At 38.1% G+C, this 15,774-nt stretch overlaps 1 protein-coding gene across 1 annotated transcript in view; it reads right to left on the minus strand.

Annotated features, from left to right (window-relative positions):
• Positions 1–15,774, minus strand: part of DDX10 (DEAD-box helicase 10) — a 193,405-nt gene that overhangs the window by 143,591 nt on the left and 34,040 nt on the right. Inside the window, exons 11-12 of the mRNA XM_069883490.1 lie at positions 10,873–10,960; positions 4,280–4,368 (exon numbers count right to left, since the gene is read on the minus strand). Of these exons, the coding sequence (XP_069739591.1) occupies positions 4,280–4,368; positions 10,873–10,960 (177 nt within the window). The remainder of the gene's footprint in view (positions 1–4,279; positions 4,369–10,872; positions 10,961–15,774) is intronic.

Consider the following 15,774-nt stretch of genomic DNA (forward strand, 5'->3'; position numbering starts at 1 on the left):
TTTTAAGTGTCCCAAGAGGTCCTAATCTGCACTTAGAATCTGGATCGTATACGGTTTTACACAAATTAGTGCTTCATTCTAATATTAATTTACCACATTTACTAATTAGGAGACATATTCTGTTAGTGAATTTCTTCATAATGATCTGAACACATGAAAACACAGCATAGTGATTTATTTTACTGTAAAACAGGTTGAGACAAAGATTTAAAATAGCCTGAACAGGGTTAAATGCTCCCACAAGCTATTTCAAGAGAAGATGTGTATTACTTGCCTTGCTATGTTACATGTACATCTAACATTTCAAATGTTTTCAGAAGACAGGATGAGACATCATTTGAAAAGAAGAGAAATCAAATCAACTGAAGTGACACAAATTTGAATTAACAGGCTTTCCCAATGGTCTGATTAACAACCAAAACGAACAGAGAAACAGCTTTTACCAGTAATTTATTTGACTAGCCAGCTTTAGTCCTCTACATTAAGGAGCAAAAATGCATGGTGCCCTACTATAATGAGAGCCAAGCTAATCAAGATTTTATGGGTCAGGATTAAAAAGAAGGCCAACAAAGAGGATTGTCACGGTTGGAATCCAACCACTTAGAAGACTAAGATGTAGTCTTCTTTATAAAAGAGGCCTCCACATTGCAATTGGAGGCCCTAGGTACCTGAGCCACCCTGACACCTGCTCAACGGGCGAAACAGCAGAGCACATACAACAGAGACTTCTAGAGGGCATTAAAGACCATTTCTCCAAGTGAGGTGGATCAGCCAGCGCTGAGAGGTACTCTGCTGGAGCTACTACTCATGCATATGCAAGTATATTTAACTTCTAAGGTGAGTGAAGGTCAATAGCAGGCTTGGCTGCACAATGAGAAAAGGTAGTTCAAGATCCTAGAAGAAACAAGGATGATGACTAAAATAATAATGACCCTAGGCTTGAAGAGAGGAAACTGCAGCTTTTGTTCTGAAATCTGCATGGCAGCATCAGAAAGCTCAGAAGCTTAAAGAAAAAGCTTACAGAAAGCTCAGAAAGGGATGGCTGGATTTTGCTCAAACACTACCACCAAAAAGAATACTGAGGTCTGTATGAGGCTGAGATTAACTAGGTCACAGCATAAGAAATACGAAGTCTGGTTATATGTGTATGAAGACTGGAAACAACTGAAAAATCAACAAGGAGCAGGCATTTTAGTGGAAAGGAAACCGGGATCTAGAAGAGGAGTTACAAGGGCAGCGCAAAGGAGGGCTAAGAACCAGCAGGTGGATAATAAGATGTGCAAAGCCTGTGATGGGCACTGTCTGGGGGATGGGATGAGCAGCTTGACACTTGATCATGGCAGCCAGGGCACGACAACAAACAAAACCCTCTACCCTGATCACACAGTAATGGTCAGATCCACATCCACAACCGGGGAGAGTAGGGTAAGAATGCAGTGGGAGCTTTGCCTGGTCAGTTAGAGGACAGACAGATGTGGATAGACAGATGCGAACAGATGGATCATGTATCCTGGTATCACCCATTTCAGACCTGACAGTTACCTACTGCTTTGTGTCACTGATCTGTAAGCAATATTTGCAAAATTAGCAGGGTACTAAGTTGTGTGTGTGAGAGAGGTTTCCCAAATAACTTGGCTTCAACTTGCTTTGTTTATTTTCTAGGCACCAGCACAGGGATAAACAGTGAATAACACACTGCATTCCTCCTGGGAGATACAACAAAAATCACGGAGGAAATTGCCTTCCCTGTCAGCCCCTTAAAAGTGTGACTAAACGTCCATCCAGCACACTCACCTGTTAAGATTGTGGGTTGGAAGGGACCCTAAAGATCATCCCATTCCAGCCCCATTGCCATGGGCAGGGACACCTCCCACCAGACCAGGCTGCTCAGCACTCCATCTAACCTGGCCTTTAACATTTTCAGGGAGGGGGAAGACACAACTTCCCTGAGTAAATTTCAGGCATTAGATCTGTCCTTGAAAACTGATATACATATATACATTAGCATTGAGCAAAATAAAGTGCCTGAGAAATAAAAGATTTTGAATACCTGCCTCATCATTAACTTGTCTGCTATCCAGAAGGTGAGAAAAACATTATTCCTTTCCACCCTGTTGTTTACATTTTCTTATGTTTTCAAAGCTGTCCCTTGCAATGAAAAGACAAATTTCTCTTTTAGGCAAGCATCGAGATGGTTCTTCACCAAATTTAAAGGCTGCTTATGTTACCACAAGGGTTGTGCAAGCCTTCCTCTAGCAAGTTCCTCTTGATAGCAATTTGTAATGAGAGGATACTGAAAAGAATACTAATGTACCACGGCTTAAAGGTGATCGATCTCTCAGATACACGTCTATATGTGTATAGACATGCACAGGCACACCTCTTACTATCTACATAGATTGTTTTCTAGATATACAATAGTTTTATAAATATATAAAAATCAAAAGATCACTGCTTTTCTGCAGGTTCAATCAACAGAGCTTAAGAGAATCTCAGATCACAGACAAGCCAGGCAAGAGAGCAATGGAGAAAGCGAGCAGCAGCCTGACAGACTGAAACACAAGCCTGACAGGGGCATTAAGCAGCCAGTTTTAGCTGCAGGATTTTTAGTGGAGTAACATCTATCAAGCCAGCAGTAAATCTCCATAGAAAGGCTGAAATATTTTCAGAGAATACACACCTAAGATAAAGGAAAGAATGGATTCTCATTCCAGGTTTTGCCATGAGTTTATGTGCAGAGCATAAACCAAGGCTGCTTCTGAATGCAGAACTCAAACATACCAGACTTTGAGGGCCTTTCAGATACATTAAGCTGATTGATCCACTGTATCAGTGAACGTGCACTGAACCAAAAGCCAGGGGAGTGCATGATGTATTTAGGAGGACTAGCAGTCTGGAGAGTGGGGAAGAACAGAGCCAACAAACTGTTCATCTAGAGCAGAACGCCCAAGTTATCACCCAGATTTATTATCTTCTGACTTTTTGATTACACTGCCATATATTTTACACTCTTGAACAAACTTCTCCTACGCTCTTCAAACAACTGTCTGGTTTCTTCCATTTTAACACAGGTGTGACTTTGCTAGTAAATTTGCAAATCTGAGATTAGAATTTATTTTGATGAAGAGTCAAATCCTGGCACAGAGGCCTGAGAAGAAAACTGGACAAATCTGTTCACTTAAATATCAGATATTAGGTAGCACACCATGCTGAAATCCATAAAGAGGCACTGCGATTCCAAAAATTACCTTACCACCATCTGTCAGGTGGTTATATTTGTGTGGTCACCCTACTTAGTCCTAATCTTCTGCCACTACCCCTTACATTCATCATAGTAAGACCTACAACAGGCTTTTAAAGATGCTGACAAATCACACAGATGAAGGGGCAAGCAATGTACATAGTGAAACTCTTCAAGTTTTTGTTAGATCTCCTTTTTAAAAATTTCTCAGTCCATAAAGTAAGAAAGCATCTTTTATGACATAGGCTTATGTGCCTTAAAAAACATAATCATGTTAACTGCATCATAGCACAGGAAGACCAGGTGTTCTGCAGTCTAGGCATTTGTCACATTTTAGTTCATTATGCCATGTGCTGACAAGTTTGAAGACTTAAGTCTCCTCAGTATGAAATTCCAAAGACATAAAATTAATTTACCATGTATTTTTGAGCACCTTCCGTATGTCCCATGAGATTATTCTAAAACTTCACATCTTAAAACAATCTCAAATGGTTGTCACCTGTAAAGTCAACCTGTCAAAATTAATTTCCCTCTCATATAAAATGTGGAATGGCTCACATACATGTACAAAAATAGGCAGAGTAAAACAGATGCTGTTCAGTCCAGTGCAGATGCTTTATCTTCTTAAAAGCAACTTAGGTCCAAGAAGCAATGTCCCAATCACACTCAACACAAGACTGCAATGTATCATCTTTAGATACTGCAATTTCTTTATAAATAATGCACTCTACAGGCTGGCATTCAGCTATGAGCTCTACCCTTTTACTTCACAAGTTTTGTTTCCTATTGTATATAGTAAACATACCTTCTGCTGTAGAAGTTATTTCTCTTCGTAGAGATATGTTATTTTTACACATAATTTATATTTAAATATGTTTGAAAATATGCCAAAGCAGAGCATAAATTTGAAACTGTAAATACATTACAAGATTGTCCAGTTCTGTGTGCTAACATAGCTTTAACTAGCTGTTCTGGCTATCATATACTGTGAAACTTCTCACTGTACAGTTTTTCATTTTCCAAGTCAATCATACTTACAGGGCATATTCTGCTAGAGGCAATTTGAAAACATCAAAAACTTCCTTATTCTTCATTAAATAAACTGAACGCAGGTAGGACACAAAACACTGAAAGAAAAAGACAAGTATTTAACACAAAAAGAAACCATTCAATTACTAACACATGAAACGAACCCACTGTTGTTCTAAATACAAAATAGAATTCCACTCTTAATTGGTCTAACACCGATTTCAGATTGAAATTGTTTACCCAGCACCCATCAGTTGAAATCTATCAGTAGTACAGAAGTAATGCAACTTCAAGTATTCAAATATTTCATTAAATGCACATTAATTGGCTGAATTTCCCAATGGTATGTCATGTTATTTTCACTAGAAAGAAAATATGGCAATTTAGTCAGGAAGAAGCATCACTGATTCAATTGTTTTTTTTCTCCCAGCTTTTAAAAATGTTGCTATGCTGTTCTGACATCTGAGTTATGTGGAAGCAAGAAGAGACTGCGTTGCTATCAATCTGAGTTGTCCTGACAATCTCAGCCATTAACAGAAAGTGATTTGACTCACTGTAGCTGCCTTTCACTGTGGCCTAGAATAATTCTTATTGCCTTGCATTTGCCATCAGCTCGTCACACATGCACAGTCAATGAATGCAACTCTATTGACCAACATAAATTCACTATACAATATTTACTAAAACCACTCCAAGGCTGAAGCTTCAATTAATCCCAGACTTTCAAGAAAACTGGAATCGCTGCATAATAGGATAACTTAATCTTGTGTTGTATTTTCCCTCCAATCTTCCCGAAAGGAAAGATCCTTATTCTCAAGTTTCTTTTACATAGTCTATTTCTGCCGATCAGCAGCAGCATAAATGCTTTAATATTTTAAGCATCAGAAAAGATCCTTGGATTTCTGTTGCCGTAACCTAATTTCTAACACATGCCAAAATTCTACCACAATGCTTAAAGCAGCAAATACTAGTAAGGATAGCAAATTAAGCTTACAGGGTTATATCCAAGCATACTACAATCACACCCTTGTTTTGCTATGTGCAGACACCCATAGGAGAACAGTGTTCTATTAATAATTTGTGGGGAATTTTTCTAAAAATCTATTTCTTGTAAACCTGATACAGAGTAGGAAAAGACCCATCAGCTAGGAGCATTGACCTCTTCTAGGGGTTCTTTAAATGCACATAAGAGAAAAAAAATCTCTAAAAATGAAAACAAAGACTAGACAGTAAACTAATCAATGTCATAAGTCATACTTTTCCTCTGGGCAAATTGAAATAATCACTATTAATTGTAAGATATCTAGAGCTAAGGGATATACTTTTAAAGACGTTGCACACCTTGTTAGAGAATTTTTGTTTGCTTATTATTCCATATTTTAAGTTTTTGGGTAAAGTTTCCTGTCCAGATTATATCTTTCAATTAATTTTAGCAGTGAAAGGTGCTAGGACTATGCATTCAGCTGCTACCAAGAATGAAGTGTGGAATAAAACACTCGTTTGCTAATATTAGATTTTTAATCATTTTACGAAGATATCTAGAAGCTTTAGGAAAAGGCTTCAGATCTAGCAGATCTCATCAATCTATTGCTGTCTAGCAAGCAGTGACAAAAATAAATGACAGTTTCGTCTTTCTCTGTATTGGCAGATGGATTTAAAAAGTAGTTTCAAGAAGTACCTTCCCTGAGAATCTAATAGGCGTAACATCTATATGAGTCACTGCATGCCACAAGGCAGAAATGTCATTCTGCCTTTTGGATAACCCATAAATCCATCCACTTACTTTACTAGTATTCCTTTGGTATACATGGTCTAGGAATTAATAAATGATAGATAAAAGGCAGAAAGAACACACCTTTTGCCCATTTATCAAACTCTATAATAACTAAGAATCAACCACCAAGCAAGTACCAGATGCTCTAACTCACATCCACCAGCTGTCAATAGGGGTCAGCCCACTAAAACTCAAAACAAATCTGACTTCGTCATGGACTGGATGCAGGCTGGTATTGCTCTGTCTTCAAAGAAATTAGCATCTAATTATGGTAAGATGCTTCAAAGATCATTCAATAGTAATGTAATGATGATTATAGTCTTCCGTTGACCTCATTCTCTATTATTTTAGGCACCAGGAACACTTCCAGCAAAAGACATTCCCTACTCCGAGCACTTACACCCAAATTAGAAAAGGTAGATACAGCAGAGAAGAGTTGCTCTACTTTACAAGTTGAGAAACAAAGTACAGAAAGAGCAAATCACTTCTTTGATTTCAGTATCTTCCTTTTAACCTCCTTCTAAAAACTCTGTCATCTCTCTTGGATATTATTAAGTCCTCCTAAGATTTGGTCACTACGTACATACATTTCTCTTCCCAAGGGAAAACAAGTTTAGTCAGTCTAAATTTTCTTCCTGGCCTCTTATCAATGGCTGTTGTCCAACGCTACTTTTGCTGGTTTGTTTTCACTTTCAAGGGTTTGAGTTTTTTTTAATAAGTGAACATCACAAAATATATTAATTTATACCATTACAGAAAATGTTAATGCTGGGCACCAGAAATACATTGCAGCTCTATCATAATAGTAGCTAAAGGCCCCCAAAGCCACCTGAGATTATTGTACAAGTACTAGAAATACATAAGACAAAATGAAATGTGCTCTACTAATTTGCCACATTCAAATTTTTAAACTGCTTTAAATATTAAAACACACAGGATTCAATTTATGTGCTGTTTTGACAGAATTCAAAGTAACAGGGCACGACTGGAACCTCAGGTTGCACATCCCTCTGGGTGTGATGAAGAATTTAATGGACAGACACCACTTCACAACCCCCTACACAGTAACATTGAAAATAGCATGAAAAACGCATTCTTTTCTAAACTGTTTTTCAGAACTGGATGAATTGGCATATTAAATATTAAAATAACAAGAAATGCCAAAAGGCAGTATCAGTCCATGAGAGGAACTGCAAAGGTTTCAAAGGAGCCCCAGTCTGATGTACCTTCTTTCTTTGCAAGCAACAGCAGAGAGGAACCACATCCTATCAAATGAAACATGAAGTTTCTTGAAGCAATTAGTAATCAAGATTTTTTTCTTTTTTTAAACAAAGTAAAAGAATCTTGAAATAAACCAACAAGCTTAGAGGATGTAATCACTTAGACCTCATGCCCTCAACACAGTAAATGACACCCTATGTAAACTTCTGTCCATAGCTATGGTGTTTCACGGGTCTCTGATCCATGCAGGCAAGGAATTTATTTCTTACAAATGTCAAGAATTTTGCAGCTTGCAATAGACAGGCAAGACAGCACAATAACCTTGCCTCTGAGAAATCCAGCATTCCAGGAAAGGATCCAAGGTCAGGATTTCATTTGCATTATTTTCAGTGTTCTATTCACATTGATATGTAAGACTACCAGGGCATATTTGCACAGAATGTCTGAACACTCAGACTTAAATCTTATTAAGAAGGGACATTTCTACGATCAACTACTTGTCCATACTTCAAAATTTTCAAGAAATGAATGTATATACAGTGTGTCTGCACAATGACACTGCACTGCTACCCATAATGGAAAAATTGCAACAAAAATTGCTTGAAAGGGTAACTAAACGGCAATTTAAAAAAAAAAAAATTAATTTAAGCATTTAACTGTAAACACTGACAAATAGCCCCTGTTTAATTTTACTCTTGTGCTCTTCTTAAACTTTTATCATTATTTTTCTGCCCAATTCAGAATTATCTTTCTCTGCCTTTTAAAAGAACTTAAAAACCCAAAGCCAGAAACAGAATTTTGTTAGTATTTTCATTCTAAGTAAGATGGTGCTGGTTTCCTCCTACTCTCGTCCTCCCCCAACCAGCTGCTCTGTCACTTTGGATACAAACTGGTGCAACTGCAACTTCCTGTGGTAGTTCCAGATGATCATAATACGTCACCAGCACATCTGGCCTGAGCAACATCAGGATGAAGCTTATACTGACATCTCACAATACTCTGTGCATTCCAAAAGCCTGGGATACCTAAACGCCAAAAATAGTTTTAGAAGTACTCCTTTGAACATTGCCTTAGACATTTTATTCACAAAGCTCCACAGACTTCCTCAGGCACTTTAATTTAAGACTCCTTATTTAGGAAAGTAAGAATGACATTCCTCTGACCCAGTGTCTTCACCGCAGGCATCCAAGCTAGGTCATGTAATAAAAAAAATGCCATTCATCCATCACAAAGGGTTTTTAAGGTATCTATGTTAGACTGCATCGTAGAAGTGCCAATTCCCCTCTCTCAGCTATAAATGAAAGCTCAGACTACCTGATAAAGGCCATCTAAGGTTAGGTGAGATTAACCTCACCTTAAGAGGTTTAAACACTGCGGCTTGCCTCATTTTACATGCAAGTTGAGTAGAAAGTCTACAACTCTCTCAGCCTGTCCTGAAGCATTCATGATCCCCTTTTCATTTTACCGTATCACTCAGGTTTACCAGAATATCTCCAGGTGTCATAAATCCCCATGCTAGCTCAGACAAACAAACAGTTGCTTACACTAATCCAGAATTTCTGCAATCCTTTTCCAATTCCTTGGGCAGAACTTTTATTTCTCAGACTTTGGCACTGATTCATTCCTGATCATTTGGGCTTTGGCAATGCTCTTTAAATCTGACCTATAACAAAAAAAAGGGCCCTGAAGACTTCCTTATTTTTCTTCTAATCATGTTGTTTCCCTGCATCTCAACTTGAACTCCTGATTTTGCACAGTTTGGAAGACACTTGGTACACCTCCAGAATCCATAGACTCATGACATCCGCATTGTTTAAAAACAAACAAAGAAATAAACCAACCTCAGAAAACTAACACACTGTAGTGTTTCAATAACATAAACAGTAAGCTCTGTCCCAAAAAATTCACAGCCTAGAGATATTATAAAACCACAGAACAGTCATTAAACGTGTCTAGTGATGGCAAGAAGGGGCAGTGTAATGCCCAGAAATGTTTCACAGATCATCTTCCATGGAAAGCGTCTTCTACAATAAGCTCATTCTAGTCCAGGAATCCACCTATAATAAGTTTCCTTACTTTCCACAAAGCATCTAAAATCTTGGTAAAATAAATGTTTTGTTCAAAGAGACTCCCAACATTAAGCAGCACAGCAAAGAAATCCCATCCAAGACTTCTCTGTCTTACCTGGAAGTGCTAAGCTATTTTGATTCTCATTTAAATCCAAATGAAAGTTAAAATGCTTTATTCAATGCATTGCTTTTTACCCCTGAGAAAGGACAAAGTGTCACATATATTCAGGAGATACAGCATTAAAAATTCGTTAAGAAAGTAAGCACGTGAGGCCTACATGGTTTCATATTTTTAACTTTTTAAGCCAAAGAATGAGACCTGCTACTTTTCAGTAATTTTCTTTTAATTATTTCAAAATGTTTTATATTGGCTTCCCAAGAAAAGCCCTTTCAGGGAGAGCTACCAATATAACTATCCATTTCAATCAGAAGAGTCCACTGTTCCATCATGCCACCAAGGATATATGATGAAAAAAGATCTATTTGTACCTATTTAACAGCTTCGTGCTTTACAGAAATACAAAAGAGTTGAATTTGAAAGGAACCTGAAGACACCAGCTAGTCCAAATTCCTGCTCAAAGCAACTTGAGCTACACCAGGCTGCTCAGGAATGCACACATTTTTGAATATCCAACCAAGGAGACTGCACAGTTTCAATGTGCAACCTGTTCTAGTGTTCAACCACCTCCACAATAAAAAGTTTTCTCATGGGTTTAAGTGGACCTTTTGCGCCCACTGCCTCCTATCCTGTCACTAGACACCAGTCAGAAGACTCCGGCTCTGTCTTATTTACACTTCTCTCTTAATCCAGGAGATATTCCAAGTGCTCAATCATCTTTGTGGTTCTTAATTGGTCTTGTCTCCAGTATGTCAATGTCTGTCTTGTACAGGAAGCCCAGAATCAAGCTTTGCGCTCCAGATGTGCCTCACCAGTGCTGAGCAGAGGGGAAGGGGAGGATGATCTCCCTTGACTCGACAGCAATGCTGTGCATAATGCCACCTAAGATGTGGTTGGCCTTCTTTGTTGCAAAGGCACGCTGCTGGCTCATGTTCAGCATGTTGTCCACTAGGACAACCTTTGAGAGTCCTCTGCTGCAAAGCAACCTTCCAGCCATTTGGTCCCAGCCTGTACTGGTGTATGGGGTTACTCCTGCTCAGGTTCAGTATTCTAACAGCTGGGAAAGACCCAAACAAAACAGTAATAACCCTCAAACAGCTAAGAAGCAGTTACTACTAAATAAAAAACTACTTTCACACTCAAGACTCTAAAATATCAATACGTTCCCATCAATGACTTAACTCGGGCACAGTAGCAGTGGGTCATGAGCCTGTGCTGACACCCAGCTCCCAGAGACTCTACAAGCATACTTACCATCAACTGCTAATACATGATTATTTTTTCTACTGATGCCATGTTGTAAAGCTTAAATATCAGAACAATTCAGCAGTTCCAAACACTGCTGCTAGGATCAGTTATTCCAACAGCTGTTTAATTCGACTAGCATGCCTCAGGAACTACAGTGCAGTATATGACTTACCCTTTGAGCTTTGTCTTTTAACTCCTGGTCTTGAGCTAAGAAAGCTTGCATTCTTTTTTGAATGTCTGTAAGTTTTTCAGGATTAATTCTAATTAAAACAAACAAAATAAATTATTAGAAAATGCAAAATTAAGCAGGAGTATCTTCACATATTTTGCATTGCTTCTATATGCATAAAGCTATTACTGCTCTGAACAAGCTTAGAATGGAACCATATCAAGGATGAAGCATACACTCCTCAAACAAATAATACACAAAAACCAATTAGGAGCTCAGACTTTTTATCCAGAGACAGTTTTCAATGAAGGTGGAGAAACTTCTTCCAAGCAGAGCCAAAATAAGCAGTAAAGAACTCCTTGATCTTATAAAAATGCTGGGAAAAAATACAGAAGCAGCATAATGAATTACAATACTAATTAACAGAGATAGCAGTCTCCATAAGGAAATTCTCAGCATTTTTTAAAGCTTAAATAGGATCCATTGTCCTGGGAATCATGAAATTTAAGTACTTCTTTCTTACAGACAAATGAGCAAAAATAAAGGATATTGAGATTAAACAGACTAAGAGCTCCTTAAGATATTGATCAGGTGAATAAAGAAGAGTGACCGTACTACACAAATTGCCATTAAATCTGCCGAGAAGTTATGCAAGTCCTCTCCCAGACTCTGGATTCTTACAAGTATTTCAGTGATATCTACACTATTCCAGGTTTCTTTGCCCAGATCTTTCCTTAGCTACTTCTGGGTTTGATCTAATAGTGCCAACTAAGTGTACTATGCAACCTACTAAACATGGTAGGAGGGTACCCCTCAAGTAGAGGTCAAGATACGCACAACTATAGGTTTCTTAAACTGGTTCTTGCTGCTGTGCACCACGTCATCTCTTACCATACAGAAAAACATAGCCTTTGTGGAAGAAAGTCAAGAAAAAGAAAATAAAAGCCACACTTCTTCACATAGTAAGTCTAGAAAACATAAGTGATTAAAAAAACATGTTATAATCTTTTTTTCTAACATAGAATCATAGAACAATTTGGGTTGGAAGGGACCTCAAGGATCATCCAGCTCCAACCCCCCTGCCATGGGCAGGGACACCTCCCACCAGACCAGGCTGCCCAAGGCCCCATCCAACCTGGCCTTGAACACCTCTGGGGATGGGGCAGCCACAAGTTCTCTTGGCAGCCCGTTCCAGTGCCTCGTCCCTCTCATGGTGAAGAAATTCCTCCTTATGTCCAGCCTAAATCTGCCTTTTTCCAGTTTATACCCATTGCCCCTCGTCCTATCACTACAAGCCATTATGAACAGTCCCTCTCCAGATTTCTTGTAGCCCCCTTCAGGTACTGGAAGGTCGCTATAAGGTCTCCTCGGAGCCTTCTCTTCTCCAGGCTGAACAACCCCAACTCTCTCAGCCTATCTTCATATGGGAGGGGCTCCAGCCCTCGGATCATCTTTGTAGCCTCCTCTGGACCCGTTCCAACAGTTCCATACCCTTCTTATGTTGAGGATTCCAGAAGTGGACACAATACTCCAGATGAGGTCTCATAAGAGAGGAATAAAGGGGCAGAATCACCTCCCTCGACCTGCTGGAACCCTTTCTTTTGATGCAGTCCAGGATACGGTTGGCTTTCTGGGCTGTGAGTGCACATTGCCAGCTATTATCGAGCTTCTCACCAATCAGCACCCCAAATCCTCCCCTGTAGGGCTGCTCTCAATAAGTAAGCCTTCATGATCACTTATTACTCTTATTAAACATGAATGCAGCAGTTAAGCAAGATGTTGGAGAGTTTTACCAAAGAATACTCTCATTTATTAAGACATCAAGCTCTATTCCCCACACCATTTCAACTTCTTATCTCTGTTAGATACAGCCAGTGGAAGACTGCAGTGCACACGAGCTATTTGGCTACAGTTTCAGTGAAACATCAAAGTTGCAAACCAGCACATAATTTGCTCTGAAAGCGTTAAGACATAAGAGAGAAAGGAAGAAACATGAAATAACTATCCACTGGGGGACAAACTGACCAATACGTCTTTGAAATGCAACACAGGATGGAGCGTACATAAGATACCAAAGACAGAAAAAGTAAACAGAGAGAAGGCTTTTCTAGAGTTTATTCCATAAAACAAGATTGAGAAGGTGACAATGAAAATACTTGTGATGCTAACAAAGGGGAAATGGTAGAATACAAAAAGTAAAGTAGTGGTCCACTTAGTACCAAATTGTTTTAGAAGTTAAAAACAAAGTATACTGCCTCACTGCAGAGGAAATAGAGGAGGAAAAGTAAAAAGGCTAGTTAGATAAAATCCACTTGTTTACAGTGGCCTGAAACTCAAGAAGAAACCTTATAGTAGAACTGAAGACAAGTATAAAACCAGCAAAAGTACACTGGGATAAAATAAGAAACACAAGCATAAAATGAGATACAAAAAGTAAGGAAGGGATAGCATGAATAACAACAACAACAACAACTAACATGAACGTCAGTAGTAAGACAGCCCAGAGTAGTGCTGAGTTGCTGTTAAGTTATGGGAAATTACTAAGAGATGACTTCAAGGCACTTAAATTTCCCAGTGCCTTTTTTTCCCTTGTCTTCACTCAAAGTGACAGCTGTGATCAGACAGGGAGCAACAAGTACAGCACAACCTCGGCTCACATCATTATCGCAGATCACGGGATAACAAGTATGTAGATAAATCTGCTGCCTCAAAAGAAATTAGAGTAATTAGAGAGAAAGTCAGAGCACCTTGAGTCTAGCTGTATCTATTCCTGAGAAGTCATCCAAGAAACAAAAATCTATGACACAGGGCAGGTAAATATGGTGCTTATCTTCAAAGGGGGCAGTAAAGAGAAGTTAACAGTTTAAATTTATTCTTGATACTGAAAAAACAATTTGTAAGCACCTAAAGAAAATAAGCAAACACATAATGGTCAACATAGCTTAGTCAGACGCAAAACATGACTAATCAGTTTGACTGCCCTTCATAGCTACATTAGAGGGCTTTAAGAATAGGAAAGAAAGAGCAGATTCATATCTTGATCTTAGCAAAGCCTCCAACAGTTGCACATTATCTTAAGCTAGGGAAATATGTTCTACATGAAATCTTTAAATGAATGCAAAACTGGCCTTGAAGCTGTACTCAAACAGTAGTTAGTTATTGACTCATTTCCAAACTCAGAATGCGTATTGATTCTCACCTGGCCCCACTATTACTCATTGTTGTCTATAATAATTTGATTATTGTAGGAATAGGTTTCATTATTTACAAGAGACAATACATCACTGGGGCTTCAAGCATAACAGACAATAATCCTAGGCAAGTTGTAACAACATTTCCTTGTAGTTTCAGTAATTTGGTTGAAATTTGCAGGAAAAGGATTTGAAAAAGAGAGAAAACGAGATGTTTTACAGTTAAAAGCAAGGCAAGATACTGTGGTACAAATCTAAGGAATGTCAAGAATACAGTACCCCAAGCACCAAGAGTAAATCTTCAATATTGAATATTAAAAAAACAAAAAGGTCATAATACTGGATTCTTTGCTCTCCAACATACCCACAACAGCCCACTCTCATCTTCATCACGTGCTGGGATTCCAAAAATAAGAAAGTTGGTCACTGTTAAATTGGACATTGGTTTCCATGAGCTTGCATGTTCTTTCAGAACAAATAAAACTCTTCACAGTAATTGTATATGTGTGACTATTTGGAGAGACAGAACTAAAATCTAAACAATTAATTAATTATCACAATTTATAAGCTTGTCTAAACAGCTAAGAATCAAACAGCTGAATATGTATTCCACACAAATTCTACATATTCTCCATTGTCAGAAGAAAAATGTTTTGTTGTTGTTACTGTTTTCTTCAAAAAACACATTTTTGTAAAGCTACTACACAAAGCCATATTACATCATGGACATCTACATACTTGTGCTTCCTCTGCTAAAATTTTCTAGACATGAAGTTTGTTAACAATAACCCCTTAGGAATCAGCTCTTTTCTTGTTACTGAACAAAAATGGATGCAGCAAAGTAGTCTCAAGGTCTTATAAAAAATAATTTCAGTTTACAGCTTGCATCTATAATACTGAAATTATAGGCTCTTTATAAATATGCACATAATATTTAATTCTTTCAGAGTAGCTTTTTGCCATCATTGAATGCTCTAAAATACGGCATTTATAATTGCATATTGGGCATTTTCTCTTGCTCTGTTTGAACAATGAAAGAGAAATTTATTGTTAAAAGCAGTACCTGCAAATTGATAGCTTGTGCTGATTAGAAAGGCATGGTCTACTAACAGCATCCACAGGGAGCTTAGATTTAAAACTGAAAAATTAAGAAAATGGCCCAAGCCCTAGCCTTTTCAATAGATATTCAGAGAAAGAAAAGTTCTTTCCCTCCCTCCTTTCAAATTATGAACTGTTTTAAAAGCTTTCTCTACATGAAATAAAGAAATGTTAACAGCTGTTTGTAAGTCAAAAAATACAAAACAGGGAAAGTAACAGAAAAATGGTTGTTGTGATCCCCACGCAAGACGACAGGTTAACAAGAACAGCAGAACAAACACTTGAATTGACAGTGATGTCTCAGAAACCAAAAGCGAAAGCTTTTTGGAAATCATGCATTTCAGAAGTTTGAGGAGTTTAACTTTTTGCAGCAAGCAATGCACACTGCCTTCTAACTCACAAGTTCTATCATTTCTTGAGATTGTGTAATTAGGTGAACATGCACAAACGGCAGCAGAAGACTTCAACAGAAGACCTGCAATACTATCCATGGAATAACGGAACTTCTTGAACAATTTATCAAAAAGTGACAAAACACACCAGAGTCATATGAATTGGGAATCTGGCTAGAAGCAAACCTAAGCAAATTTGTAGTTAAAAACTTTTAGGATGAAGT

The sequence above is a fragment of the Phaenicophaeus curvirostris genome, chromosome 1 (assembly GCF_032191515.1).
Source record: "Phaenicophaeus curvirostris isolate KB17595 chromosome 1, BPBGC_Pcur_1.0, whole genome shotgun sequence".
In the NCBI taxonomy this organism is placed as follows: Eukaryota; Metazoa; Chordata; class Aves; order Cuculiformes; family Cuculidae; genus Phaenicophaeus; species Phaenicophaeus curvirostris.